Source organism: Perca fluviatilis, chromosome 20, assembly GCF_010015445.1.
Source record: "Perca fluviatilis chromosome 20, GENO_Pfluv_1.0, whole genome shotgun sequence".
In the NCBI taxonomy this organism is placed as follows: domain Eukaryota; kingdom Metazoa; phylum Chordata; class Actinopteri; order Perciformes; family Percidae; genus Perca; species Perca fluviatilis.
Window position 1 is genome coordinate 17,498,689 of NC_053131.1, and position 27,646 is coordinate 17,526,334.

The following is a 27,646-nucleotide window of genomic DNA, read 5'->3' on the forward strand; positions in this document are numbered from 1 at the left end:
CATATTACGATATCCAAAATCTAAGACGATATCTAGTCTAATATCACGATATCGATATATTGATATATTGCCCAGCTCTAATTATATCCATATTGAGATATGAGACTATATATCATAATATTGTGATATGACATAAGCTTTTTACTGGTTTTAAAGGCTGCATTACAGTAAAGTGATGTACTTTTCTGAATTTACCAGACTGTTCTATTATTTGCCTTTTCCCCACTTAGACATTATGTCCACATTACTGATGATTATTTATCTAAAATCTAAGTGTGAAGATATTTTGTTAGAGCACCAATTGTCAACCCTAGAATATCGCCGCAATATCGATTTCAAGGGGTTTGGTCAAGAATATCGTGATATCTGATTTTCTCCCTATCGCCCAGCACTAATCCAGACAAAAGCTATTGTTTTATTCTTGTTTTTTTAATCCTAGAAAAATGTTAAAATGCAGGTTTTACTGGTGTCCCCAGCTGACAGGGTGGTGTGTCTGCAGTGTCAGAGCAGAGGGTTGCCTATTTGAAATTCACAGCAGAAGCCCAAAAACCAAAGTACAGTGTCCCCATCCACTGTCTGCTTACCTTTGCCCATGAAGAAGTTCTGGGCCTCTACAGGGGAGCCCAGGCCCTGGCTCTAAGAGATGGACCCCTCTTTAGATAACAAAATGTAAATCTTGATGTGTAGAAATAATGGGAAAATTGACACTTACTGTATGATCATGAGATATGTTTTTGGTTCTTTAAGTACAGTTTAATTTTTAGTCTGGGCTTTGGAGAAACTTCTTTACTTAGACCATGCTTAGAGAAAGAGTTATCTTGAGTCAACGCCTTTTTGCTGATAACAAATACATCTGTTTTAGTTCCTCTGAGTAAGACATTGCTAGCCTCCTTATTTGTATGTGCTCAAACGTCTCATAAGATAAGCAGATTTTGCAAAAATGTACATTTGTACTCTGCTTTAATTGTCATTCACCCTGAACTGATGTCAGGGAGAGGAGAAGGCCTTGTGACGTTACAGCAGCGCTGCAAACACAAACACTTAATGAAAACAGATGTGTACATTTGGTGCAGAGTGAAGCTAACAAGAAGCATGCCAATTAGCATAAAGGTGAGGGCAATGCCATACTTAGTTTGACACAGACACACAACACTGCTCCAGTAATTTACATTTCTCTCCAGTCCTGATGCAAACTGTGTGAGAAAATGGCCCTCTTTCCATTACAAATTACAATAACATTAAAAGATGGATTGATTATTTGCTCTTGTACTGAAATTAGTAACATGATGGACTTTGACGTCTCAGTTGCTCAAGCAGACTAGAAGTTAAAATTTAAAGGTCTGGGTGTCATGAACTGCTTGACGGTCTCATCTGTGACTTGTTTGCGTCGCTCTTGATGCTCCGCAATCATTGGCTGCAGAGTCTCAATCAAAATCTTCTTCAGTTCTCCGGTTAGGAGAGCTCCACTTGTGTAATCCTGTGGAGGAAGATGATAAAGCAGTGGGAGTGGATGGGAGGGGTGTGCAGTAAGGAAGTTGAAGAGTTCAAGGGAAGATACAGAAAGCAGAACAAGAGGCAAGGTCATAGAGAGAATAAGAAAAACAGAGTGTGATTAGCAACAGAAATAATGTTTGGAAGATATCATTTGTTTTCTCTGTTCTTCACACACTCACCTGTCTGATCTTCTCCAGCTGTTCATCATCCTCCAGGAAGAAGGTCAAGTACATGAAGGCAACGTCTATGTCTGGGTTTCCACCATACTTTCTGTGCTCTTCCACTGTGTCTTTCCCCCCCGAAAATGCATGTTTGTTGACCTGTGAGTAATGGTTAAACAGGTCAGTCAGCAATCATGGGCAATTTAAATCTGACTAGTAACTACTGATAGTAATAGGCCCTGTTCCATTTCATTCATACATACTGCCACATTACAGCACAGTACTAAGTACATGGAATTTCTTAGAACTTTGGATAAATGCTGGAGTGAGTCGCATCTTTAACACTGTCATTTCTGGTTCGTAGCTGAATGCTAAACCTAAATTACGATACATTAATACAAAGGTGATGATTGAAACCAAATAATGCAACCACGTAAATGTAACACTTAAAAACAGCATAACGTATAAAATAGTAATGATTGTCAAAGCTTGTGCGTTAATTAAATAGTAATTCATAAAATGGAATAATGCAACTACGTTAATGTCAAAGCTCGTACATCGACAATTTAAATCTGTAACTATTGACAGTAATAACTAGATATAGTGGCACCTTGTTTTTGAGCTGCTTAGGTGTGTCAGTGAGGAAGATAGAGGAGTTGGCATCACTGGCGCTCATCTTGGTCTGCGCCCCCTGCAGGGCTGGGAAGAAGGTGGAGTGCAGCAGGGCTGGTTTGGGATAGCCGATCCTTGGAGCTACATCACGGGTCATCCTAAAGTAGGGATCCTGGTCGAGTGAGAGGAAAGACACAAACATGTCATTGTGAAATATGACGTAAGTATTTAGTATTGTCCATAGGGATGTTTATAATTAACCATTTAACCGACATTAAGAATTTTGATCGATTAATAGTTAAACAGTTAAAAACAATATTCTTAAAAAAAGAAAAGAAAAATGGCTATACAATCTATTTCTAAACTGCTAGTTAAAGTGGCAATACTTAAGGCTGGATTGCACCAACAAGGATTCATTTTTAAACCCTTTTAAATAATAGTTTAAATCATGTTACACCAAACTTTAAAACAAATTTAAAATTAAGAAAGATTCAATTTAAACCTCTTTAAATTAGGGCTGTGTATTGGCAAGAATCTGGCGATACAATATGTATCACGATACATGGGTCACGATTCAATATATTGCAATATATTTCGATACTGTGCGTAAAAGGCGATAGAATAATTTTAGAAAAACTAATATTTAAAAAAAAGACATGATGTGCAAGTCGACAAAGTTTACTTTGATATAAAAAATATCAATATTGTGTTTTTGAAAATCGATACTGTATAAAATATCGCGATACTCAATTGTATGGATTTTTTCTTACACCCCTACTTTAAACAGTTTAGTTGTTACTCAAAATCTACTAGGTTAAATTGAATTATTTTTCAACAATACTTTAAACCCCAATTTAAACTGTGATCCGTATTAACTTTAGACTTACACATGAGAAGGTTTAACTTTTAAAATGGCTACCTTTTGAGATGGATTGAGAAAAATAATCCAATTAAGGGACAGACTCAGCCTAATTGAGTTGTATGATCCTTCTACATTTTTCTTAAGAAACCGGTGGCTATGATAGGATTGCAGCTGTAATATCACCAATGCTCAAACTCCTGGTGGCCCTCAGATTTTATGCCACCAGATTATGCCAGCCAATATTTGGCCATATTGCTCCATTCATTTGGCCAAAAAGTTTAAAAGGAGAAATTAGAGTTACTCTGCAGAGTTATTAGTTACTCATAAGACTTTTAAGCTAGCTAGCAAACAATGTAATCTTTTGTTTTGTTAAGGAATAGCTACAGGCTAACTAACTGATTTTTTAGCTAGCTAGCAAACAATGTAACGTTTCATTAAAGACTACAGAACAGCCGGAAATGAATGGTGGTCAGCCTCCCGGTCGGGTGAACAGGGACTCGTTGCCTGCTTGTCATAACTGTTAATGATTGGTTAACAAGGGTTGGCTATTGTGTAAGAAATAAAAATTCTAAATTAGCATTCCTAATTGTCATCTATTACTGTAATGTTGTCCTGACCTGGTCTATGGCGCAGGGGATGAGACACTGTATATCCTTTCTGCCTTTGAAGATCTGTGGGAAAGAGCTACTAAAGGAAGGGGCTGCCTGGATGGCTGGGAAGCTGATCTTTCCTGGATGGATAGAAAAATTACAGAAATCATAAAGAACCAACAATGTCTTCACACAGTAATACTTCAGGATCCAGAATAATATGATATAATGTAACAAAAACCACAAACACAGCATTACACCGGCATCGAAATGAAACATCAGTAACGTTTTTAGCTACTATGAAAGCAATCAAAGAATAATTTGTCTTTTAAAGATGTCTTAGTCATCAGTTGTCCTACCAATGCAGTCACTGTCTGTAAAGCCAAAGATGCCTTTGACCTGGTTGAATGTCACATGCTTCTGGATCTTTACCACATTTCTGTAGAATTCAGGGGTTGCACTGCAGAAAATACATTGAAGTTAACACATTAAAAAAACAACTCTGACTTAAATAAGACATTCTATGCTGTTATGTGAACAAATACCTTTTTTGTTACCATAACCAAATACCATTGTTCACATTTATTAATTTTCATTAATAAATATGGCAAGGCGTCTGTGCATCCTAGGAAGCCTCAGCAGTAACGTCTGCCTGGTAGGAATATAAAGATAGTTTTTGCCATATTTTACCCCATGTAGTCGAGGTCAGAGAAGATGAAGGTTTTGTTGACATCAAAGCCACAGGCAATGATGTCCTTGGCATTTTCCACAGCGAAGTGGTGGCAATCTTCTAGCGTTAGATCCTTCCACAGGTACTTCTCATCATCAGTCATCTGGATCACCAGGGGGATGTCAAACACATCCTGCAACCATCTGCAACAAGGAAGTAGGTTTCAGTTCTCTAATTTGAGATGACGCCTTACTGATGTAACATTTAAACTAGCCTTTAGTTAGACAGCTCTTTGGTATTAATACATCAAAGAGGGAGAACTCACTTGGTGAAGATGAAGGGGATGAGGTGACCAACGTGCATGGCCTCTGAGGACGGACCTCTGCCAGTGTAAAGGTAGAAGGACTTGTGCTTCTCATACGCATCCAGTACCTGCTGCATATCTCTGCCAGAAACAGCGATAAGAGGGAAGTGATTGTCTGTCATTCCCACATGAAACCCTCATCATCATCCGTTTTACTTAGAATTGAATAAAAGGTCAAATGTTCAAGTAGTGATACATTTATGTGTCATTCTCACACGAAACCCTCATACGTTTTACTTAGTAGGAAAATCTGAATGAAAGGTTAAAGGTTCAGAGTGAATATTTTTATGTTATGAAGCTATTAAAAGAAGTATTTTACCATTGGACAGGGGGCTTTTGATAAAACTGGGCTGTCTATGCAGTAAAATGGCGCAATCCAACTTTTTTTAATTGGTGCTACATGGCCAGTGAAAAAAAACTGAAAAGAAGCTGTGATATTCTCTTTCGTTTAAAAAAGGTAGAAAACCTACAACTACATGAATGCACTGCACCGCTGGTGGGCGACGTAATGTGAGCGGTCGACGACTGGTAACAAACTCTTCTTGTATTTCAGTCAAACAGCGCACTAAAATATGTTTCTGAAAACATTTTACGCAAGAAATAGGCAATACAGTAACCAAATCTTGGTTTATATTTGATCTGCACTGTCTAATTTTACAGTTGTATCTGAAACTATAGATGCACCACACGGTAACTTGTAAGTCACCCATACACAAATAATCAGGAATTAGGAAAACATGAAGAGATCACAATGATTAAATACGTTAAGTTCCTAAAATGCTGACCTGTGTGAGAAGAAGATTCCTCTTCGTAGAAAGCGGTGAGGCTTCTGTCCCAAGACTTTTTCTATTCTGTCCACCAGCTCCTTGTCAATTTTACTGCTGCCAAACCTTACTGAAGAAAGTTATGACACAATGTAAATTGTGTTGCTGTTGTGTAGCTTACCCCATGGATGGAAATAAATAACTGACATTCATGGTTCAACAAAGTTAAAAACAAAAAAATATACATATATGCCATAGAATTTCAGCTCTTAAGTGAATGCCACCCTTGAAGCTTGAATCTTACCTATGAGTTTGTCATAATCCACTCCCTTGGCGTTGCTAGTGGAAACGTTCCATGGGTCAACTGTATCTTCATCATCAGCGTCAACTGCTGCTGGTCCATTGTTGGGGGCAACAGAGTTTTCTGAGGGCGGACAGCCTGCTTTGAAATCCTGACCTGTCATCTGTTTGTAGCCTACTTTCAACTTTAGCAGCAACTGAACAGCAGCATCAATTTCAGCCTGAGGAACACAAACACAACTGTCAGATAACAAACACAGATAAAATCAGGCCAACAGAATCAAATGGCAATGTAAAAAACTATTCTCATATTTTAAAGGGTCAGTTCACCCAAAATACATAACTATGCAGATAGTTTTGTTTTCAGCTGGCATATCTGTTTCTAAGATTTCTCTGCATCTCCCTAATGCAATGGAGGTGAATGTATTGTGTGGTGCTTACAACATTTAAAAAAAAAAAATGTAATATTATATTTTAAAAATTTAATAGCCATTGCCTTTCCAAAAAACAATGTCCAGGTTACTGTGGAAAATCCACAAACGCACTATGAAAAGTTTTAAATTGAACTTTCTATCAATAGTAGAAATAGTCCCTGTAAAAACTTTTGACAGCATGTTCTGTGGATTACCCAGAGTAAGGGGACATGGCTTTTGAAAAAATGATGTTCCAATTTAATGGTTTTAAATGTCAATTTTTTGTGCTGTCAGTTAGGGGTATCACAGTGTATGCAGCTTTATATCACAATATTTACATACTTTTATATAATACATTTTCTGATAATCAATTGACAATTTAATAATGGGTAAAATAACTAGACAGGAATGGCTAATCCAGTAAATGAAATACCTTACAAATAAAAGTACATTACCCTGATGCAACAATCTTGTCACTATCCAGCTCACGGATTTTCAATATTGCTCACAATAGTCGAATACACACAGAGATAAACATCTACCATTGTATAAACTGTGTAGCAAAATCTCACAAATGTCAGTAACGGGTTACAAGCACTTACTTTATCTGCTTTAGCTGTTTTCAAGGTCCTGACTTCGTCTCCTTGTGCTGTCAGTTGCTCGTAGAGCTCCAGTGGACTCTTGGCTCCTTCCGCATCTCCCTGGCAGTCCGTCATCTTCTTCACACTGGCCAGATAATAGTAATAAAGAGGTTAAAATTTATTGCTGACCAAATATATAACATAAACGAAACCTGTGCGTTCTAAATAGCATATAGTATAATATTTACAAAATTACTGAGGTTTTATCTGCCCTAGCATTACTGTATCTCCGTCCACAACAGTTGAGAATTGTCCCATATGTGAACATACTTCAGCTAACATGTTAAATTAGAGCTATTGAGCTACCTAATCGTCTGATACTACCTATAGGTTTACATCACGCTGTCGTATTTCCTAAATGTTAAAATTATAAAAAAAAATACGTTAAATAAGAGAGTACAGTTAGCTAATGTAATTCATGATTAAATAAGTGACTAGCCAGCATACCGTACAATATACTTCCCACCCAGTTCACAGCTCACTCGTTCAACTCTGATTCAACTTGCATCAGCCCATGGACAGAAAAAGAGGTATCTAGTGTTTGGATAAAATGATTCCCATGCAAACAGGCTTCTTCAAATGTTCCGCTATAAATAAATAACTGGAAAAGTGCCACCTTGGAAAATTCTTTTCACTGCATTTAATACGCAGACGGTTTTCTATATTTTCTCATCTTAATTTCATAGTAAATCAACCAGTTAAACTAAGTACGTTGAATACGGTGGATATCGGAGGATTTAGGACAGCCACTTCTGTTCGTACCGGCGGTTTCATAATAAAAGCGTTTACGCGTAAACATAATGATTAACATGAGTAGACACATCGAAACAACTTTTATTTTGAAACTCTGCATCCTCTCTAATGGTTTTGTGGGATTTAATTTGGACCCCTTTTTTGTTGAAAATATGACATGTGTTAACCATAGACTCTAACCGGTCTTATAATACATCCATGGTTTTAACGCTCATAGGTCGGATATTGCCTGTTTAACCAGATTGCAGGTACGACAGTTAAAGGCAGGTTAGCTTTACTTTGTAGGCTAGCTATATTTGACTGTCTGAAGGTGGTACGTTGAGTTAGCTAGCTAGCTATTACTCTTTCTGTTTTGCCTTTGTGTTGACTGATAGAAGGACAATTTACCTGCGTAACGTTAACTAACGTTAGGTTAATGTTTAGCTAACGTTAATGCTCGAAATTCTGGATCTCCTAAAAGTTATCACCCTGCCCTTCCCTTTTTAAATACAATGAGAGGGTTTATATTCTTCATATTTTCTCAAAATCTGCTTGGATGCTGCATGGAGGTGGCTGCTATACATTTCACCCCAAAAGTGACAATGCATTTCCAACGAAACAGTTGGTTAAACTTCCAGGTCAAACTATTGTAATGTCTAGGATGATGTAACAAATCTAAAAGTGACAAGTCAGTACGTTTAGGTGCAGAAATACAAGCAACCACAAGATGTCACCCTTGGGCCTAATGGATTTACTCACATCTCCCCTGTTGTCCCTTTATTTCCCCTATATTATTTTCAAACAGGGTGTCATCATGTGAAGATGTCTTCATTAGTGGCCTATGAGGATTCAGAATCAGAGGATGATTATCTTGATCAAACGGAGGAGGGAGCATCAGTTTCTGTTCAAGCAGGATTTCGTGACCAAAACCAAGAAGTCAGGATGTGTAATTCCTCTGAGGTAATGAGCCCTCACAGCTTCACTCCTGCCCATGACAGGTCAGTTTTGGAATATCATGGAGATGTCTCAGAAAGAAGCAGTTCTTCACTACACCCACATTCACAGCCACAGAGCTGTTCTGACTGGGAAAGAAAATATTGCAGTGACAGGGCAGCACAAGAAAAACATTTTAGAGATACTGCAGCTCCTCTGAGTTTACCTGCGATTCAGGAGAAGATCTCACTATTGCAGACTGTTCCTCCTATGCCACAAAGTTTTAGCGATGGGTTGAACTCAGCAAAGAGACATCACGCTGTCCTGTCTGGTGTCAGACCGTACATCCCCAAGAGACAGAGACTTTCCACTTTAGTAGAGACAGTGGACCCAAAGTACCCAGCAGAGCAAGTCCCAAGGAATCAGACCAGGGAAAGCCAAATTCTTTCCGACGTGTCGGCGAGAGTAAAGCCTTATCTTGCCCACAAGCCCGCCGCTGCAGGGATACCTAGGAGGCTTCTGATGAGCCTGGGAGGCCACCAGGGTCCAGTCAACACAGTAAAATGGTGTCCTGTGCCTCATCTCAGTCATCTGCTGCTGTCTGCCTCCATGGACAAGACTTTCAAGGTAATGAGCTACAATAAACCTATCACTGACTTCAGAAATGATGCAGGTTGATACTTAGCCTTGGAACCTATGAAATTAATAAAGAGGGGATTCATTGCTTTTGTAGTGCAATACTGTAGGCTTTCACAATTTTTTTTTTATTCGAATCAAACTGAAATGTAATTCAAGATATAGATCTTCTGATTTTTTCTATGTGATAAAATGTGTCCTCATTTCTCAAACTCCATTTACATGGACACACAAATCCATTCATCAGTATTTTTTAAGGCAGGTGCCAAGTGCATCGGGGAGGTGTAAGGGGATAATCACTTACATGACATTCATAGTAATTGGCGCAGAGTCGCAGGCAGCGAGATAATATCTGCCCTGCTGCCTCGATTTATAAATGTACCACAAACCACTTTCTTAGAACCATATCTGTCACTGTCAGTTAAATGTATGTCAGGACCCATGGGGCTTCCTATCTGTCTCTTTCTCTTTCTCAGTCTCATTCTTTCTGATTACCCCTCCCCCTTCTTTTCTGTATTTCACACCTGGAAAACAATCCTTCATTTCCAGACTGTAAAGGTCAAGTCATGCAGGTGCCAGTGAATAAAATATTTCTATCCCAGTACGAAACCACGTACCCCAACAATATCCTATGAGGAATCAGAATAGTTAATGATTTGAATATGCATGAAATCATTTGCATAATCATAAAAGTCCAGCAGTATGGCAGCCACCTCTTTTGGCACCTGGAAAGGGCGGTTTGGAGCAGATGGTGGAGACGAGCAGCAGGGGAGGAGAAAACTTGGTTGTTTGTATGCAAGGATTTCTCTTCTTTTCTATCTCAGAGTATCATAACCAGATGTTTTCTGTAAGACCAATAGATAGATGAGCATGTAAAATACTACGTATCTGTGAGACATTTTGCTCAATTTGAATGGAGGTCATTTTTTTCTCTTAATGTCTGCACTGACTTCAGAGGTATTCAGCCTCCACACAGTAATTTAAGTTAGCTATTTAACTATTGGCAAGCACGCTTCAACTGGAATCAGACATGATTTATACCAGAATTGTGGGATTATAAAGTGATATGAAGATTGCATTCTCATGATGGTGACAATCCTCATGATTATTGTCCTGAAATAAAATTTAAAACATACTGGAATTCAATGACTTAAGATAATTGCATACAGTATATGTACAGTAAGGGTAATAGTTATTTAAACAAAATAATCTGCTCACTTTTATTACCTGATTGATTAAACTAACCACAAATTTGAAAAAAATGTAGGGCTGCAACTAACAATTATTATCATTATCAATTATTTGTAGATTTCCTCTATTTATTGATTAATCGTTTGGTCTACCCCTTACAATATAGCCCAAAATATATCATTGCTAGTTTTGAGTAGTCAAACACTCAAAGATTTCATTCAGTTTACCATCACATAAGACATGAAGAGCAACTACTTACAATTGTGAATCTGGAACTAAGACATTTTTTATTACATTTTTGTTGGAAAAGTAACTTGACCGACTAATCAATTATCCGAATAGTTGCAGAGAGGCGCCCTAGTAGCCTGCTGGTAAAGGTGCATTCCACATAACCACGTCTACTGTTTGATTACCTTTGACTTTTGTTGCATGTCCTAACCCACTAGTCCAACTTTTGTGTTTGGTAAGTGCTATGGTATGAGTACAATAATACACTTCAGGGTGTCCTGGTATAGAAAATGACATATGTGAAAATGTTTGTTTGGCGTTGTTAATTTTCTTGTATTGCGGCAGCTTATTATACATTGTTGCTGTATCGATTATGTCTTTCAGCACTCAGACTACAGCTATTCTTTTCTGTTCTCTTTGGCTAATGACAAAGAGGGGATACACCCTATGAAGTCTTAACACTTTCCTTCTTTGTGTTTCTTCACCAACTCCCTTCAGGCTTCCACCTTCTCCTCCTTCATCCGTTCTGTCAGAGGCAGAGTCAGACTATCATTATTCCAGCCTGTTTGCAGCTGTTGTTACCATGGCTACGGCAGGTGTAAGGCAGCAGTTTTAAGTTGATAACACAAATAACAATTTAGTTTTAATTACCGAGAGTTATTTAGGAAGCAGATTACCCAAATGAGTCATCTGCATGGATCCGCTCTGCTTGTCCGTTAAGTGGCCGTGAAACTAAAGGGGATGCAAATAAACAAGCGCTCATTTTCACCCATGCCCAGGTCTCACATTGTACGCTTGTTTTTGCAATTGTGTGTGCATTGAATGGTGCTGTTATGGTGAACATCATTAACGCTGTCATTCATTGGAGACAGGGCTTAAACACCATGCTACTTTATCAGACTTGTTATGTAGAAGTCTGTGTTTAGTTGAATATTTTGAAGCTTTTGTGACTATAGATGCTATCAGTTGTTTAACAGATTTTCATGGCACATTGAGATGGCAGTGTTTCCCTAAGCGTAAGATCATACAGAGAAGTGGCATATCCTGTTGCACAATTAATGGAAATATTCTTAAAACAGTAGATGTTTCACTCCAATATTTAGCTTTTTGCGATCAAAAGAAGGCCTCTCTGTGTGTGTCTCTCTCTCCCAGTCGTTTTTTTCTCACCCTGAAGACATCTCTGGCATTCTGTTTGTTAAACTACTGCCTGCTGGATTGATATGTCAGCCTCAGAGACAGGGGGGTCCATCTATCTCCCCCCCCCCATCTGTTTCCTGTGGGAGATGTGGTACAGAACTCCTCAATGTGTTTCTTATTCTGTATGGAGAATTGAGCTTTAATAATGAAACACAGGGAGAGGCAGAGAGGGATCTGCAGTGCCTCAAAGATCTTCAAAGTGTGGCCCTGGCTATGCCGGGGAACCAAAAAGCACTTCATCATTACTTGAATATACCTCAGTCGGCACCCGACCAGACCACCAACTGGATTTTAGGCTGGGCTCTGAGAAGCTTTTGTCTTTTGACATGTCTGACAGAAAATCCTACTCTTTTTCATCAGGAAATCGGATGAAAAGCATGTCGCAATATTGACCAGCCGGTTTGCCAAGTGATCTTTTTGAAGCACAGTGCAAAAACACCACAACAATGATGAAAGACATCGCCAACATAAAAACCATCTGGCAGATTAACACCTCATTCATAAATGACTCTTTATTAGGCCTCTTTTTGCACTTTATGTGCACCATGATATAACATTTTAAGCCGGTGTTAGATACTGTAGTCATGGCAGTCACAACTAACAGAAGGCAGCTGGGTGCTTTTCTCTTCTGCCCTCTCTATAATCAGGGAAACCTCAAACAGTACAAAACCATTAAAGCCATTACACCCCACAGGGAATTGATTTACAAGCACACTCAACAGTAATTAGTTTGATTAATTCTTTATAAATGTTGTCTTTGCTTTTAAATTCAACTAATAAGTCAGATTTGTATATGTACTATGCCAATCTATCCAGCAGTACTTTGCTGAGTAATTTTGTTTCATTAAAATAGAATTTAGAGGAGGAAGGATTAGATTATATCTTTCTCAGCTTTGAAAAAGAGACATTCATCAATTCTCTTTAACACAGGAAAGATTTTCCGTGCTTGAGGATTCATTGAATGCATCACCTGCAAAGGCATGGCAGACAAAAATTCATTTTGTTAGGCCTTGTATATTTGACTCTCAGTAAACTGCCTTGAAATGACGACCTAAGCATGCAGGTACTTTCCTCTTGTTCGATTGAAGAAAAGCACAGTGTGTCAGTGCCTCCTAATGTCTTATCTCTGTCATACTGCATTTCATTTCATCTGCTGTTTGTTTGAGGTGTAAAGGATGCAGGGGTCAGTGTCAGCCTTTAGCCTTTTAGCACACCTACACAGTATCTTCTTTTTCTTTTCTTTCATAGAGCATACAATGACTGAGCGCAAATGAAATTACTATTATATAATCTTGCGTTCTGGATCTTACAATTGCTTTGCAGTTTTTGCCAATTGCTTACACACTGAAAGTGAATGCTTAGACCAAAGCACCAAAACCTTAACTTTTGGAACCATGGCTTAAAAAAAGGCACCAAAAATAACAAACACGGTTTCTGCTTTGCACTTTGTTTGCAATTCTGCAACACCCTTCTTGCAAAACACTACACACTGTTTCTTACATTAGACACTTCTAACTCAACAAAATTCTTGTTATAGAATGAAAACTCTTGCAATCATTGGGAAAACACTTATCTTCAAAATGCAAAACACTATCTGAAATTGGCAACACACCCACACACCCAACACTTAGACAGTAATTGAACACCAGTCAGTCTGTGCCTCAGCACTACAAACCGACCTCAGGTACACTTGGCCCTTTACTCCCCATTTCTCAATCTAATTGAGGAATTATTTTCGGCTTGGCGTTGAAAAGTGTACGACTGCCAACCACGTGCCTCTTCTGCAAGCAATGGAAGAGGCTTGCAATGCGATATTTCCCCTGTTGTCTGGCCAGGGATGATATTGCTTTTGATGTGAATGAGGTGATGTGGCCACTGACCAGACCCTAACAGAAGGCGGGAACTATAAACCATCCACCCTAGCCTTTACAAAACTATTTCTTGTTTGCCATTGCACTGAATGCAATTATTTTATAGTTTGTTTAAAGTAACATATTGCATTGATTACTGTAATGTAATTCTACTTTTCTTTGTGTTTTATGTTGTAAAAACCTTCTGAAGCCTTTCTATTTTTGCGTTTATTGAAATGTAGACGTTCTCTACTGGAACAATCTTTCACAGACGCCTGCATGAGAAAATAGGTATACAAAGTACTAAAGAGGGCCGTGTTTTGTATGAAGTACATCAGTGTGTTGTTGCTGATTTGAAAGAGTAATTCAAGTGGTGCATGTGTGTGTCATTTGGTTGCAAAAAGGCTATTTTGAAAAAGGATTGTTATATTTTGATTGCAGAATTTCATCTTGACATACAAGTGAGATATTTATCTCCAAGTGTTGTGTCTTATTTGGCTTGTGTAAAGAGTTTTGACACAATGAGCAACATTCAGTGTGTAAGCAATTGGCAAAAACTAAACTCAATTACTTCCTGTCAGTTTATTTATTTTAATTTTATTATTTCAGGACAATGCACATTTGATGAACGTGTACAACAGTACACGTAAAAAATGCCAGATTGTAGCCCAAGGGCTAATTTCCATCTGTAGTCCATTAATTGTGTAGTAAATTAATTGTTCAATAGCACATTCTGTGTATTTCATGCAGTAAAACTGCAAAAGCTTTCTTCCTGAACGGTTTGAGCTTGTGTCAGTAACAGTGACTTTGTTGCTGCATTCTAAGTGTGTTTGTGACTTTGGTTTGATGTGCGCGATGTGCCCGTCTCTGGCAGGTGTGGGATGGAGCAGAAAGCGGGAGATGCCTGAGGGTTTACACCTGCCATTCGGGAGCTGTGCGTGATGCCTGTTGGACCCCCTGCGGGCGTCACCTTCTCACTGGCTCCTTTGACAACACGGCTGTGATCACAGACGTAGAGACGGGTGAGAAGCAACACTTCTTTTTGTAGGTCAGATGAACACAGCGTCACATAACGAATGACTGAAGTCACCTGCAACTGAACGCAACATTGGATGCAATTTTGCATGTGTCTACAGGCCACGTACACTAAACTACAATGACTGTGGTGTAACTTGTATGTTTTCCTGAAGTATTGAAGTTATAGTTATATACTTAATTGAAATTCAGTTTTAGCTGCTTTTTAACAGACATTTTGCTGATGTTGTGGCAAAACAAAACGTCTTGGCGATTTTACTTATTGCTTATTTGTGTGGAGTGGCTTTGAAATGCCATGGGCCTCTCTCCCTCTCTCTGTCTCTCTCTCTCTCTTTCTCTCTTTTTTTCTCTCTCTCTCTCTTTCTCTCTCTCTCTCTCTCTCTCTTTGTAGACGTGAAGCATTGCAGGGACAACCTTTGAAATCCACATTTCTAGAGAAAATACATCATGACTGCTCAACAATCCCATTCCAAAGACTCCTCCAAGTGCACCCAAGAAATGCTGCCTTCTTTTCCCAAAATTTAAATGAAACAACCATATTCCAGTAAATAGTTAGGTAATTAGTAACCCAAAATCTATTGGGGTCCAGCCACTATTAAATTTGCAATGACCTCCATTGCATTGTTTGCTATAAACACTAGAAAATCTGCAATGATGCTATAGTCTCATTTAGGGATGAGGTCGATCCTCAAAATTAGGTTCTATGGAAGCTACACGTCCGCTTCAATGGAGATGGTCCCTAATATGGGACACCACTCTTTTTCTTTCTCTGTATCTCATACATAGACATACATATACAGTACACGCTTACAAAGAAAGCAAACATTAATACTTTCTGAAAATTTCGTTTTTGTCTACCTTTTACAAAAAAAGTTCACTTTGAACTGCTACCTCATTGTGTTTGCTGGCCCTTTTGTGTGCTCATACAAACCATTGAAGGTGACATTTACAACTGATCAATAATTTGGTTTGCTTTGGAAATGCTTGCTTTGAGGCCAAGCATACATTTAACAAGCATGGCAGAAAAGATGAGAACCAGTCACACAGACGATCTAAAACAGGGCAACTGCTTGTTCAGCACTTCACTCATTTCCTTCAACTGAAACAATTCATGAATTTTTACACAGCTGAAAATCAAAAATGTTGGTAAGAATAAAAAGACTCAGATTGAACAGTCACCAAGAATCATCTCAAATTCCTTAAATTTGTCCCTTCTGTCCATTCACCAACATTAAATATGCTGCAGTGTTCATGTGTGTAGGAAAAGACCTCAAAGAGGCTTAACAGAATGAGGCTGAATATACAATAGACATTGTTTTGAAGCCCCTGTGGCATCTACATCTCTAGGGTCAACACATTGCATTTGCACTTCCCCTCTCAGCATGTCTGTCAATACTGCCAATAAAGCCTACGGATATAAGCTTGGCCTGCCCATTAAACACACAGCCAGCTCCAGGAAGGGGATCGATAATGGATACATCACCACAGGAGCAGCCACCATGACCTTACACTGCAACGTCACAAACCACAACCATAAACAACCGTAAACAGACCAATATTTTGGTCTTATACTTTGGGAGACACGGGTGCCTTGCACAGTGCTGTAGGATGTCCCATTGGTATCAAACTAGCAGCTCTTACTATTACTGTTTTTATATAGCGCTTTTCTAGTCTTAACGACTACTCAAAGCGCTTTAACATAGTACCATTCACACACTGTGGCCGAGGCTGCCGTACAAGGTGCCACCTGCTCATCAGATAAACATTCACACATATTTACACTCCGATGGCGCAGCATCGGGGGCAACTCAGGGTTCAGTGTCTTGCCCAAGGACAGGGATCGAACCACCAACCTTCCAATTGGCAGGCGACCTCTCTACCACTTAGCCACAGCCGCCCCTTGAAGTAATGTCCGACATCCAAAGAGCCCTCACAACTCAATCCTGCCCTATCTCTCTATGTCTTATGATATTTTATTATTCTTATTTATTTTCTTACTATTATTATTATTTATTTGTAGAAAAATTTAATAAACCACATTGCTGAGGATGAGGATCTGAGGATGTGTTCTGGCACTACACAGCAATAAGCATTCCTATGGCAGCACGAGATGAAGAAAATTTCGTTTAGTTGCATATTAATATGGGAGTTGGGAGTTCCTGCCCAGTTTCTGCCTAATTGTAGTGCAATTGTTGTGTTAAAGCGAAGACCTTGACACTGACATATTAAAAGCAGTCACATTCAAGCAGTGAAAAGAACATAGAGGCCAAGCTGAATCATTTCTTTCATAATAATTTCAATACAGACTGACATACCTACGCTACAACTCCCATCTTTCCAGAGGATTAACACATATGACTCACTCACAACAGGGCTGCACCAAGGTGCTGGCATCATTATGACAATGTTATCTGAAAAATTAATGAAGCTCCCAATATTCATGCAGCATATGTGTCAACGCTAGATCTACCAAGAATGATGGGACACTGAGGGAGCTGAGTGTTTGCCATATCAGACTAATCAGGATGAATGTGATCTTTACGCACTTCACAGTAATGCAAAGGCTCTCAGCTCTAACATAGAAGGCAGCTGGGTCTATTCTGTTCAATTGAGCACTCTTTGGAGATGTCTGCGGGCCCTTTAATGATCAGTGAGAGTCTTATTGGACACCTGACCCCATTTTTTTTTTTTTTTTTTTTTACCACATCATCGCTAACCAAATGCTGTACCAATTGGTATGTTTAAAGAGAAATGGAATTATAAAGGAGCCTATGCATTCAGAATGGTGTGTGGGCCCATTTTCCTTGGCCGTCTGTGTAGTTGTTACTGTGTCCAATTTAATTTGTAGAATCTTATATCCACTCCCAGTGGGCCATAGGCAGGCTGTCACAGCTGAATAGCAAAAGTAGAGGGAGAGGAGGATATAAAGAGGGAGAGCAGGTTAAGAAGCATTATCCAGAAAGAGAAAGAAGAAGCATTATGCAGAAAGAGAAAGGTAGAGGAGAGGAAGAATGCGAGAGAAAAAAATCAAAAGAGGCAGACTAAATTCAGAGGAGAAACGGAGAGAGCATGGCTTGGGGAGTGGAATACATGAATTTCATCTGGAGGGCATTACTGTGAAGTTGCAGCTGTTGTCCAGCGCTTTCTCGGCTGTCCTTGGAAAAGCTGATTGGCGGAGGCTGGCGTAGGAAGATTTGCCCATATACACACAGGCTGCCACAGGTTGAAGTGTCAGTTCATGCATGTGATTGCAGAACCCAAGTCTTCTGTCCATATCCCTTCAGACACTGTCAGAAAGGAGATTCTTGCTTTCAAAAAAACAATAATACACAAAGATTGTGCCCGTACTAGAGTGGGCTTGTGTGTTGCCCTTCCACCTCCCTTTGACTTTGCAGAGACATATTACGATGAATGTAGTGAAAGGCTTTAACAATAGTTCAGGTATAAGATGGAGTTTTACATTATTGCAGTGTATTATTTGAGAATGAGCTACAAGCTGCAATGTGCCAGAAGTGCTTAAAGTGTTTAAAAAGATGTTAGCCAACCATGCAATCCATATATATATATATATATATATATATATATATATATATATATATATATATATATATATAAAATACACACTCACCTAAAGTATTATTAGGAACACCTGTTAAATTTCATGTTAATGAAATTATCTAATCAACCAATCACATGGCAGCTGTCAAACACAGTATGAGTAGGGTGTTCCTAATAATCCTTTAGGTGTTAGGAACACCCTACTAATACTGTGTTTGACCCCCTTTCGCCTTCAGAACTGCCTTAATTCCTCATGGCATTGATTCAACAAGGTGCTGGAAGTATTCTTTAGAAATGTTGGCCCATATTGAGAGGATAGCATCTTGCAGTTGATGGAGATTTGTGGGATGCACATCCAGGGCACGAAGCTCCCGTTCCATCACATCCCAAAGATGTTCTATTGGGTTGAGATCTGGTGACTGTGGGGGCCACTTTAGTACAGTGAACTCATTATCACGTTCAAGAAACCAATTTGAAATGATTCGAGCTTTGTGACATGGTGCATTATCCTGCTGGAAGTAGCCATCAGAGAATGGGTACATGGTGGTCATAAAGGGATGGACATGGTCAGAAACAATGCTTAGGTAGGCTGTGGCATTTAAACAATGCCCAATTGGTACTAAGCGGCCTAAAGTGTGCCAAGAAAACATCCCCCATACCATTACACCACCACCAGCAGCCTGCCCAGTGGTAACAAGGCATGACGGATCCATGTTCCCATTCTGTTTACGCCAAATTCTGACTCTACCATCTGAATGTCTCAACAGAAATCGAGACTCATCAGACCAGGCAACATTTTTCCAGTCTTCAACTGTCCAATTTTGGTTAGCTTGTGCAAATTGTAGCCTCATTTTCCTATTTTTAGTGGATATGAGTGGTACCCAGTGGGGTCTTCTGCTGGTGTAGCCCAACCACCTCGAGGTTGTTCATGTTGTGGCTTCACAAATGCTTTGCTGCATACCTCGGTTGTAACGAGGTATGCAAATCAAAAAAAATCAAAGTTGATCTTCTATCAGCTTGAATCAGTCGGCCCATTCTCCTCTGACCTCTAGCATCAACAAGGCATTTTCACCCCCCAGGACTGCAGCATACTAGATGTTTTTCCTTTTTCAGACCATTCTTTTTAAACCCTGGAAATGGTTGTGCGTGAAAATCCCAGTAACTGAGCAGATTGTGAAATACTCAGACCAGCCCGTCTGGCACCAACAACCATGCCACGCTCAAAGTTGCTTAGATCACCTTTCTTTCCCATTCTGACATTTAGTTTGGAGTTCAGGAGATTGTCTAGACCTGGACCACACCCCTAAATGCATTGAAGCAGCTGCCATGTGATTGGTTGATTAGATAATTGCATTAACAAGAAATCTTACAGGTGTTCCTAATAATCTTTAAGGTGAGTGTATATATATATATATATATGTGTGTGTGGAACTCACTTTATTGAGTTTTAGTGTAATATAGTGTATATAGACATTGGTATTTTTTGAAATATATACTGTATATGCTGTGACAATGATATGATTACAAAGCAACCAACATGAAGTGGGATGTTTTTTCCCATAGTCTTTGCATTTGGTGTTTTTGAAGCTGCTTTATACTTGAACTATTTTTACTTTTTGAGAGTCCCATCTCCCTGTTCCCTCCAGGAATTAGGCCTTATACCTTTAGTGAATGTCAACAGTATTAACATTTGCAACACTTGTGTCATTAGCAACCCTTGATGGGAAACAAAAGTGATAACTCTTACCCTTGTGCTTTTACAAAATTCCAAGTATGCAGACATTGTACTCTCCTTTTATGCTGGGTATCAATGCGAGGGTGCTAATTGAACACATGGCCATTCAAAAAAACAGATTTATGCATTCATTATCAACGTAAATTTGCTATTACAATGCGTAAACACCTCCTAAATGTAGCTAAAGGTTAGTCAAAGTGTTTCAAACTAGTTGCAACAAATATGGCTTATTAAGCCTATTTCCAAAATATTATTTTTAGTAATGTGTTTCTAACTTTTGCTTATGTTGCAGTGACAGCACTCTGCTTTGGTGGATCCAGTAATGAGGCAGAATATCCATTTCATACCAGTTTCCTCCCTAATGTCCTCTGTGCTGTAGTCATCCACTGTGTGTGTCAGCTCTACAGCATGATCACAGTTCTTTCAGGACTACAAAGTAAACTATCGTGAGTAGAGGGACAGATCACTGCAGTCTTCCCTTATCTCCCCTCTCAAGCAAGCAAATTAATCTTGCTTAATTAAAACATGACGAGGCCCTCTTTATTATGAGGAGAATGTTGATTTCTCATCGCCTTGCCAAACACGAGTTTTAAATCTCAATGACAGATCTTCTCCGTATCGCCACGGGTAAGCCAATTAAGCAGGAAGTGTGAGCCCGACGAAATTGCCTGTTAAAACTTTGGTTCAATGCGATCGAATTTGGGAGCGTGCTAGTACGCCATTAAGTGAAAGAAGGTCCATTTTGCTGCAGTTTATTATCTGTGACTCATTCCCCTTTCTAAAAAGACTTGGTAGGAACATCCTGGAACAAGTGTGAAATTAAGTGCATTTTTGTTGTGGACTAAGACTGTTTGGGGGTTTTGTTGTTTGTTCGATGAATTAATGAGGAGGCGTTGAACCCTGAGGTGTTCTACTTTACATAGCCTTTGACAGAGCTGCTGGCTAATAGTCTGGCTTGGCTCCTCAAGTAGCCTTCTTCATCATTTTCCCAGGAAACTAATTTTTGGTCGCACCCTGTCATTCTTAATTTTATATCAGCCCCCCAGTGTTTTTGTTTTGTTTTTAAGTAGGACATTTTTAAATTAATTTTAGATAAAGCCGCCTCTAGCCCAAACAGTGTTTCATATTCTAGTTTCTCTTATCATCTTCATGTCTTTGTTAGTTTAGATGATCTTTTTGTCTTGAGCAAATCTTTAAATCGAGCAGCTTTTTAGACACGTACGATGGGCTGCTGTCTCGAAATATCCCAGACACGCTCTTGCAAACGTGCTGCAACCCGCACACAGAAGCTGTGCAATCTTACAGATTTTTGGACACTACCATTAAAATGTGTTAGAGACAGATAGTTGAGTTGTTGAACTGCTCTAGGGCAACTATAATGACAAAAATAGTTTCCCCAAAAAAGTGTCCGTGGTCTATATATGTGACGCTTTTTTTTTTGACAGAAAGACGTGATCAAAAACTGATGGATGTAGCCTGTAAACAAGCTCACGTCCTGCTTCTGACCTGAATTGATCACAGAAAGCTTTTCATCCCTTCACTTTGACATCATTCCTTCATGTATTTCAGAAGGTACATTGAGTTAGGAACACTTTTCAGCAGCTTACAGCAAGATTTACAGGCAGTGGCACAATTTAATTACACAGTGTTTACTGCACAGGAATGGAATGGGCGGATTGGATCCTCATATTAATAAACCAACGACAGCAGAACTTGCATCTCGAAAGTAATGTATGTTGTGTTTAGTTTAGTCTTGACAGTTGAGATATGTAAAAATGTGTGGCTTTTCATGTGGCACAAACTGCAACAGTTTGTCTTCATTCATTAGTTAAATAGTCTGAAACTTTTTTATTCTTTTTGCAGGCAGAGCATATTGGTTACTTCTGACAGATGTGTGTAACAGCTGCAGTAAATGATACTCCTTGGGCAGAGATTAAACAGCCCTGTCAGCCCTGGCGGCTCAGGGAAATGTTGGTTCCCAGAGATGACAGAAACCAGCCAGGGGTCAGAGTTGAGCTGGGAACGAGTTCCTTGGTGCTGATTAGGCAACATACTCAGGTCTAAACACTGCATGCTCTCACATATATATACACCGTCAGGATGTTGAACCCAGAAGCATGACTCTTTCTTTACTAGGTGCATTACAAATGAAAGCAGTGCTTTCACTCCACGTCAAAGGCTTCATGTTCAAGTCTTAAATGGTCAAAATGTCAACATTTCATGGATCTAGATGATTATAAAAGAAATATATTTTATTGTCAACTACTCTACCTCTGGAAAAGATAGGTTCAGGTTACTTTATTTGTACCCGTAGTTAGATTTGTATTATTACAAATACAAAAATTGTATTTGTATTATTTTGTACAATATAAGGTGAATGTATTGTAGATTTAAGTAATATGAAGGATGCGGTTGGGGAGTTGCCCTAACTGCTTTTGATTGCTCTGTTTCCTGTGAATTGTATCTTTAATTTTTATTGACAGTGATGTGCAAACATTTGATTAGGCGACTAAACATTGCTGCTACTATCCCTGATACTGGATGTGAATATATTTAGCCTCCTTATTGTTGGAGGTTATTTGAAAATATTAAAAAATAAAGATAAGTTATTCATTGGAGAAAGAAGTAGGCTATCTTTTATGTTACATCAGGATTGAAAGTAACTCTGTATATGAGTGCAAGGTGTTGCAAATTGCATATAAATGTTTCCATCATACTTAAGTTTTGTAGTGTATAATCAAAGTGTTCACTACTGACAAAAGATGATAGATCTTGTTCTTTTATCTCTCTTGCTCTTATTTCTTCTTGTCTGTAGGGCAGCAGGTAGTGAAATTGGACAACCAGTTCAAAGTCATGTGTGTGGTCCTACATCCCAGCAACCCAGACGTATTCCTGTGCGGAGGTTACAGTTCAGTGGTCAAGGCCTGGGACTCTCGCAACTGCAAGGTTAAACTTATTAACCTCCCTACAGTAGATTTATCATTTTTATTGACTCTGGTATCACAGACTATTGCTTGAACTCATACATCCAAGGCAGGAAAGCTTTGAACACATGCTCCTCATCTACAGCTCACTCCTGCACACTCAGAGTTACACACAGGTACAAACATGGTAGTGCACATTTGGCGTGCACAATGACCCACGCTTTATTTTATTAAAAGGATAATATTGTCGTATGCATAGAAGCAACACTGCAGGTTATTGCGGTAATTGTTTAAAGCAAGTTTTAATTTCATTCAGGACTCAAAAATTGTTCCCGTGAAGCTGCAACCTAGTATTGCTATTAAGCCTAATGGACTGTTTTATATGATAATCCTATTCACCTCCTCAGAATCTGAATGTGCACATGTAATTTCCCCCCACGGCTAGTTGTATCGCTTCGCTGCAGGGTTTAATACAAGATTTAATACAGCAGGGATTTGCTTCCGCCAGTAGGTTTCAATGTGAGTTGCAGAGCAAGTGTGGACCAGTCCTCGGCAAATAGGTTAATGCTGTAGCGTGGCTGCCTGTCAGTCTTAGCCTTGCGTGTGTTTTTCTTGCTTTGGGATGAAATTACCCCCCACTAGACAAAAAGGGCCAAAACCCACAAGCACAACATTAAACCATAAGCTGGAAATCTTTCCAAACAGACTCATAAGGTTGAACTGGATGCATGAGATTGCTCTGCCATATTAAAGCTCATTAACAAGAGTTAAAAGTTTGGTTCAAGTTGCAAAGCAGAAAGAGAGCAGTTAAAGTTGCAGTTAGGGGTCAAATTGTCCCATGTAGATTGTAGCTGCTAGCTAGCTTATAGCTGAAACCTAATCTGATAAAAAAAAATCACCCTGTGAAAATCGTATTTGATAAGCTAGTAAAGAAAGGTATTTAACCCAGGGGTTAAATTGGGCCTGAGCTCACCGCGGTCGATTTAATTAAATTGCTGTGGCCATCACACAGCCGTAAGATCAAGAGTACACACATGGGACTTGTGGTAACTTAATTTCAACATTTTCCATTGCAGATGAACATTAAAGTTTTCTAGAGTACACTTATTAAAGTTTACCTAAAGAGGCCACATAAACATCTGATTTTGATGGGTTTGTTTTGGTTTTTAAATATAAATATAAAAGCTGTTGTTATGACACTGCTTTACCCTGATAGTAGCTTCACTTACTTTGTTTATACTCTAACAACGTTAGTAGAAGCATTGGTATAAGTGTATAGAACAAGGAAAGTGATTGACTGAGTCTTTAAAGGAAAAGACCACTGACACACTGTACCACAGTCGTCATCTTGTCATCCCGCCTTGAAGGCAGAGGTCCAGATGTTTCCCTCGTTCCAGTTCATTTCTCATCTGAGCTCAGTAACCTTGAGCATTGTGTATTCCACCTAGAAGAATACTGTGCTATAAAAGCATCATATTTAGCATTAATTCTAACTAAATGTAATTGTATTAAATGTGATAAATAACTACTTGAGATTTTTCACACAGTAACACTTCCCACTATATGGTAGATCTCCATGCTTTTACTAAGAATTTTAAAGGTCTTGATGCTAATTTGTGTGTGTTTCTAGGTGGTGAAAATGTACAAAGCAGGGATCCAGCAGACCCTGGACATCCTGTTTCTGAAAGGTGGTGTGGACTTTATAACAAGCTCTGACTGCGTGAGCAGAGATTCTGCCGACCGCACCCTCATCGCCTGGGACTACCAGACCACAGCCAAGGTCTCCAACCAGATCTACCAGGTAAAGAAAATATGTGTGTGACTGAGAAAAAAAAGCCCCTGAAAAAATACAGTTCTGATTGGCATATGACGTCAAAATTATCAGCTGAAAGGCTTAAAAGCAGTTTGAATTTTAACAGGCAAATCATATTTTCCATTTAAGGTTAATTTCTGAAAATATGTGAAAAGCCAAAGTTGGTAATGAGGCATGTGGAACTGGCATATTTTGACATTTACAAAGTGCTGAAGGAAGTGTGTGCCTTACTGAATAATCTTTGTGCTGTGTGTGTCCTTGCAGTGTTTCTGCCATTGAATTGAGCATGTATTGCACAGTATAGGAAGTCTCCGTAGTCTTCTGAATTCTTCATACTACTCTTTATATGTAGGATGGACAAAATAACCGGACATACAAACCATATAATACAACAACATATACTGTGTCCTCCAAAATGACCGTAGTAGATTGATTGCATTATATTATAAGGAACATAAGGCTTTTTCAAAATAATGGTCTAGTTGACATGCAGCTGACTTCATGGTTAGCAACAGCAAGATAAGGTCAAATAATGAATTAATTTCCCCTCTGGATCTTCTCTTCACTCATTTGGCCACCAGGAGCGGTACACGTGTCCCAGCCTGGCTGTCCACCCACTGGAGGAGTCCTTTGTTGCCCAGACTAACGGGGACTACATGGCGGTATTCTCCTCCCAGCAGCCCTATAGAATGAACAAGAGGCGGCGATACGAAGGACACAAGGTCAGTAACAACTGTGTGTGTGTGTTGCGAAGTGCGTGTGTGCGTGTGTGCGTGTGTGTGTGTGTGTGTGTGTGTGTGTTGGGGAACCGCAACGACGCGCCGGGCCTGATCAATACAGAATGTACACACATACAAACAACTTCAGCAACATCCCACATGTACACAGAACTGTGCAAAGGTAATAGAATAAACCTATACACACACATATGAAATGCTCATTGTAACCTACACAACACATAGTTGACATGTACCATAGTTTTCTCCGCAGCACCCTCCCCCAAAACAAACGCACTAAGCGCAATGCAATATTTCCACTGAGGGAGGCAAACGGGGGCAGAATATGACGGCAAATATTATTGAAAGCATGTTGAGCTGCTACATGGTGTCTGGTTTGTTGATTCAAGAAAGATCCAGAGATGGACAGGAAACAAATTGGTATCTCACATACCAGGTCCTGTGTTTTGTTGGTGACTCTGAGGTGAAAAACACAACATTTCAAATCAACAAAACAGAAAATGGAGCATTCCAGAAAACACAAAGACATTTCATTTCTGAACCTTTTTCACATTTTCTTCATTATATACTACTTTGAACCAAACTAACAGAGTACATGTGTTGTGCAACCAATTGGTGTATCACACAACCTTATACAGTCTATGTACACAACCACAACCAATTATAAATACTTTATTGCAGCCTTTATTGATAAAAAATAATTGCAAATAAACCATAGGTCAAGATTTGACACAATACTCGTTCGTCCATATGTATATTAAGTATTATTAATTAAGAAAGATATATTAAAGGTGCTCTAAGCGATGTGACGCGTTTTTTAGGCTACAAGATTTTTTGTCACATACAGCAAACATCTCCTCACGATCTGCTAGCTGCCTGTCCCCTGAATCCCTGCCTCTGTAGACAGCCCAGGCTCCAAAAAAGGCAACAAAAACAAACTGGCCAACCTGCACCACTAAACATAACAAAGAGTGTTCCAGCCAAGAACCGACAAGAAGGATTTGGGGGTGGGGGTTGGTTAGTGCCATGGATGTATTAGTGCCCGGAAGGGAGGGGGAGGGGACGGGATGAGGAGGAGGGAGGGGCTTAGAACACCTTTAAGAAATAGTTATAGGTCGCTGTAAACATTTCTCATCCTCTAGACATCCTTCCAAATGAGTTTCAAGTGTAATGTAAGAGTTAAAGAATGAAAAATGAAGTATTCTGTCTGTTAATTCAGTGAATTAACAGACAAATTAAACTATCAACTCTAATACCACCAGAGATGTTAAAAAACACATGCACGCTATTCTAACATTTAGGCTGCCCAAGCCTGTCAACTGGTTCACAATCTAGTTATTATGCTATGCTTACGTTATGTTAAAATAGCTCTTGGTGGAAGGTTAATGCATTGTAATTGACACATACATTCTTGTTCTAGGTGGAGGGATACGCAGTGCAGTGTGAGTTTTCTCTGGATGGAACTATCCTGGCCTCAGGAAGCTCCACCGGCTCCGCTCACTTCTACGATTACCACAGCGTTCGTATGCTGCACACTCTCCACGCCCACAGCCAGCCTTGCCTGTGTGTTTCTCAGCATCCCGTCCTGCCTGCCACTGCGGCTACCTGTGACTGGGCTGGTGAGATCAAGGTCTGGCACTAAGGCCTCTGAATGAACAATATGGACTTAAAAAGGCCAAGAGAAGATTATACTTAACTGAAAAATAATGTGCACATCCATATTCAAGACTGTATCTCCCATAATCTCTTGGCATAAGATGATAAGAACTTGGCAAATAATGCTGGATGTCAGCAAATCTACTATCTACTGACACCTTTGAAAAACAATCTTTTTGTGTATCTTGTAATGTTCTCACATTATTTTAAAAAACACCTACATCACTCCTATTGATATTAACTTCTATATTGTGTAAATGTTATTGCAAGCATGTTTTTCATATTTGGCCCATCTTCAGGGAAATCGGGGAATGATGCACTGGGTTAGATAAAAGTTTCTTTACAGTTCAGAGTGAACTATTCTTATGAGTTTTTAATCTAAAGTGGTAGGTGGTGGGAAAGCCGTCTATGTACACACACACACACACACACACACACACACACACACACACACACACACACACACACACACACACACACACACACACACACAACCTAAATTATTTTATAGTCAGCTTTCCATTCCAAAAACAGCAAGAGACTTCATCAT

General features: G+C 39.2%; 2 protein-coding genes across 4 annotated transcripts; one reads left to right on the forward strand and one right to left on the reverse strand.

The window, feature by feature from the left end:
* Positions 1 to 943: 943 nt before the first annotated feature.
* LOC120549717 (tryptophan--tRNA ligase, cytoplasmic) lies at positions 944 to 7,451 on the reverse strand. 2 transcript variants are annotated; one of them, XM_039786814.1, is made up of 11 exons: positions 7,319 to 7,451; positions 6,833 to 6,956; positions 5,822 to 6,038; positions 5,539 to 5,647; positions 4,715 to 4,834; positions 4,410 to 4,592; positions 4,079 to 4,179; positions 3,747 to 3,859; positions 2,266 to 2,439; positions 1,674 to 1,814; positions 944 to 1,477 (listed from the first exon to the last, which is right to left on the reverse strand). In XM_039786814.1, exons 2-11 carry the CDS (start codon positions 6,944 to 6,946, stop codon positions 1,319 to 1,321), a joined length of 1,431 nt encoding a protein of 476 aa, XP_039642748.1. In that variant the 5' UTR covers positions 6,947 to 6,956; positions 7,319 to 7,451; the 3' UTR covers positions 944 to 1,318. The 2 variants fall into 2 exon arrangements, with proteins under 2 accessions (XP_039642748.1, XP_039642750.1); XM_039786816.1 differs by having other exon boundaries at positions 7,324 to 7,412.
* A 264-nt stretch (positions 7,452 to 7,715) lies between these two features.
* Positions 7,716 to 27,446, forward strand: wdr25 (WD repeat domain 25). 2 transcript variants are annotated; one of them, XM_039785358.1, is made up of 7 exons: positions 7,716 to 7,887; positions 8,409 to 9,163; positions 14,513 to 14,660; positions 22,782 to 22,912; positions 24,521 to 24,691; positions 25,285 to 25,425; positions 26,861 to 27,446. In XM_039785358.1, exons 2-7 carry the CDS (start codon positions 8,426 to 8,428, stop codon positions 27,080 to 27,082), a joined length of 1,551 nt encoding a protein of 516 aa, XP_039641292.1. In that variant the 5' UTR covers positions 7,716 to 7,887; positions 8,409 to 8,425; the 3' UTR covers positions 27,083 to 27,446. The 2 variants fall into 2 exon arrangements, with proteins under 2 accessions (XP_039641292.1, XP_039641291.1); XM_039785357.1 differs by having other exon boundaries at positions 7,716 to 7,872.
* Positions 27,447 to 27,646: the final 200 nt, after the last annotated feature.

What these genes read in the sequence shown, in the direction of transcription:
- LOC120549717 (XM_039786814.1), bottom strand. Translation starts at nt 6,946, where the DNA reads ATGACGGACTGCCAGGGAGATGCGGAAGGAGCCAAGAGTCCACTGGAG. An exon ending in GGATTATGACAAACTCATAG is followed by an intron (nt 5,648 to 5,821) that starts GTAAGATTCAAG and finishes AACTTTCTTCAG; the next exon opens with TAAGGTTTGGCAGCAGTAAA. An exon ending in CTAAGCAGCTCAAAAACAAG is followed by an intron (nt 1,815 to 2,265) that starts GTGCCACTATAT and finishes CATTACTCACAG; the next exon opens with GTCAACAAACATGCATTTTC.
- wdr25 (XM_039785358.1), top strand. Translation starts at nt 8,426, where the DNA reads ATGTCTTCATTAGTGGCCTATGAGGATTCAGAATCAGAGGATGATTAT. An exon ending in CCATGGACAAGACTTTCAAG is followed by an intron (nt 9,164 to 14,512) that starts GTAATGAGCTAC and finishes CGTCTCTGGCAG; the next exon opens with GTGTGGGATGGAGCAGAAAG. An exon ending in GGGACTCTCGCAACTGCAAG is followed by an intron (nt 22,913 to 24,520) that starts GTTAAACTTATT and finishes GTGTGTTTCTAG; the next exon opens with GTGGTGAAAATGTACAAAGC.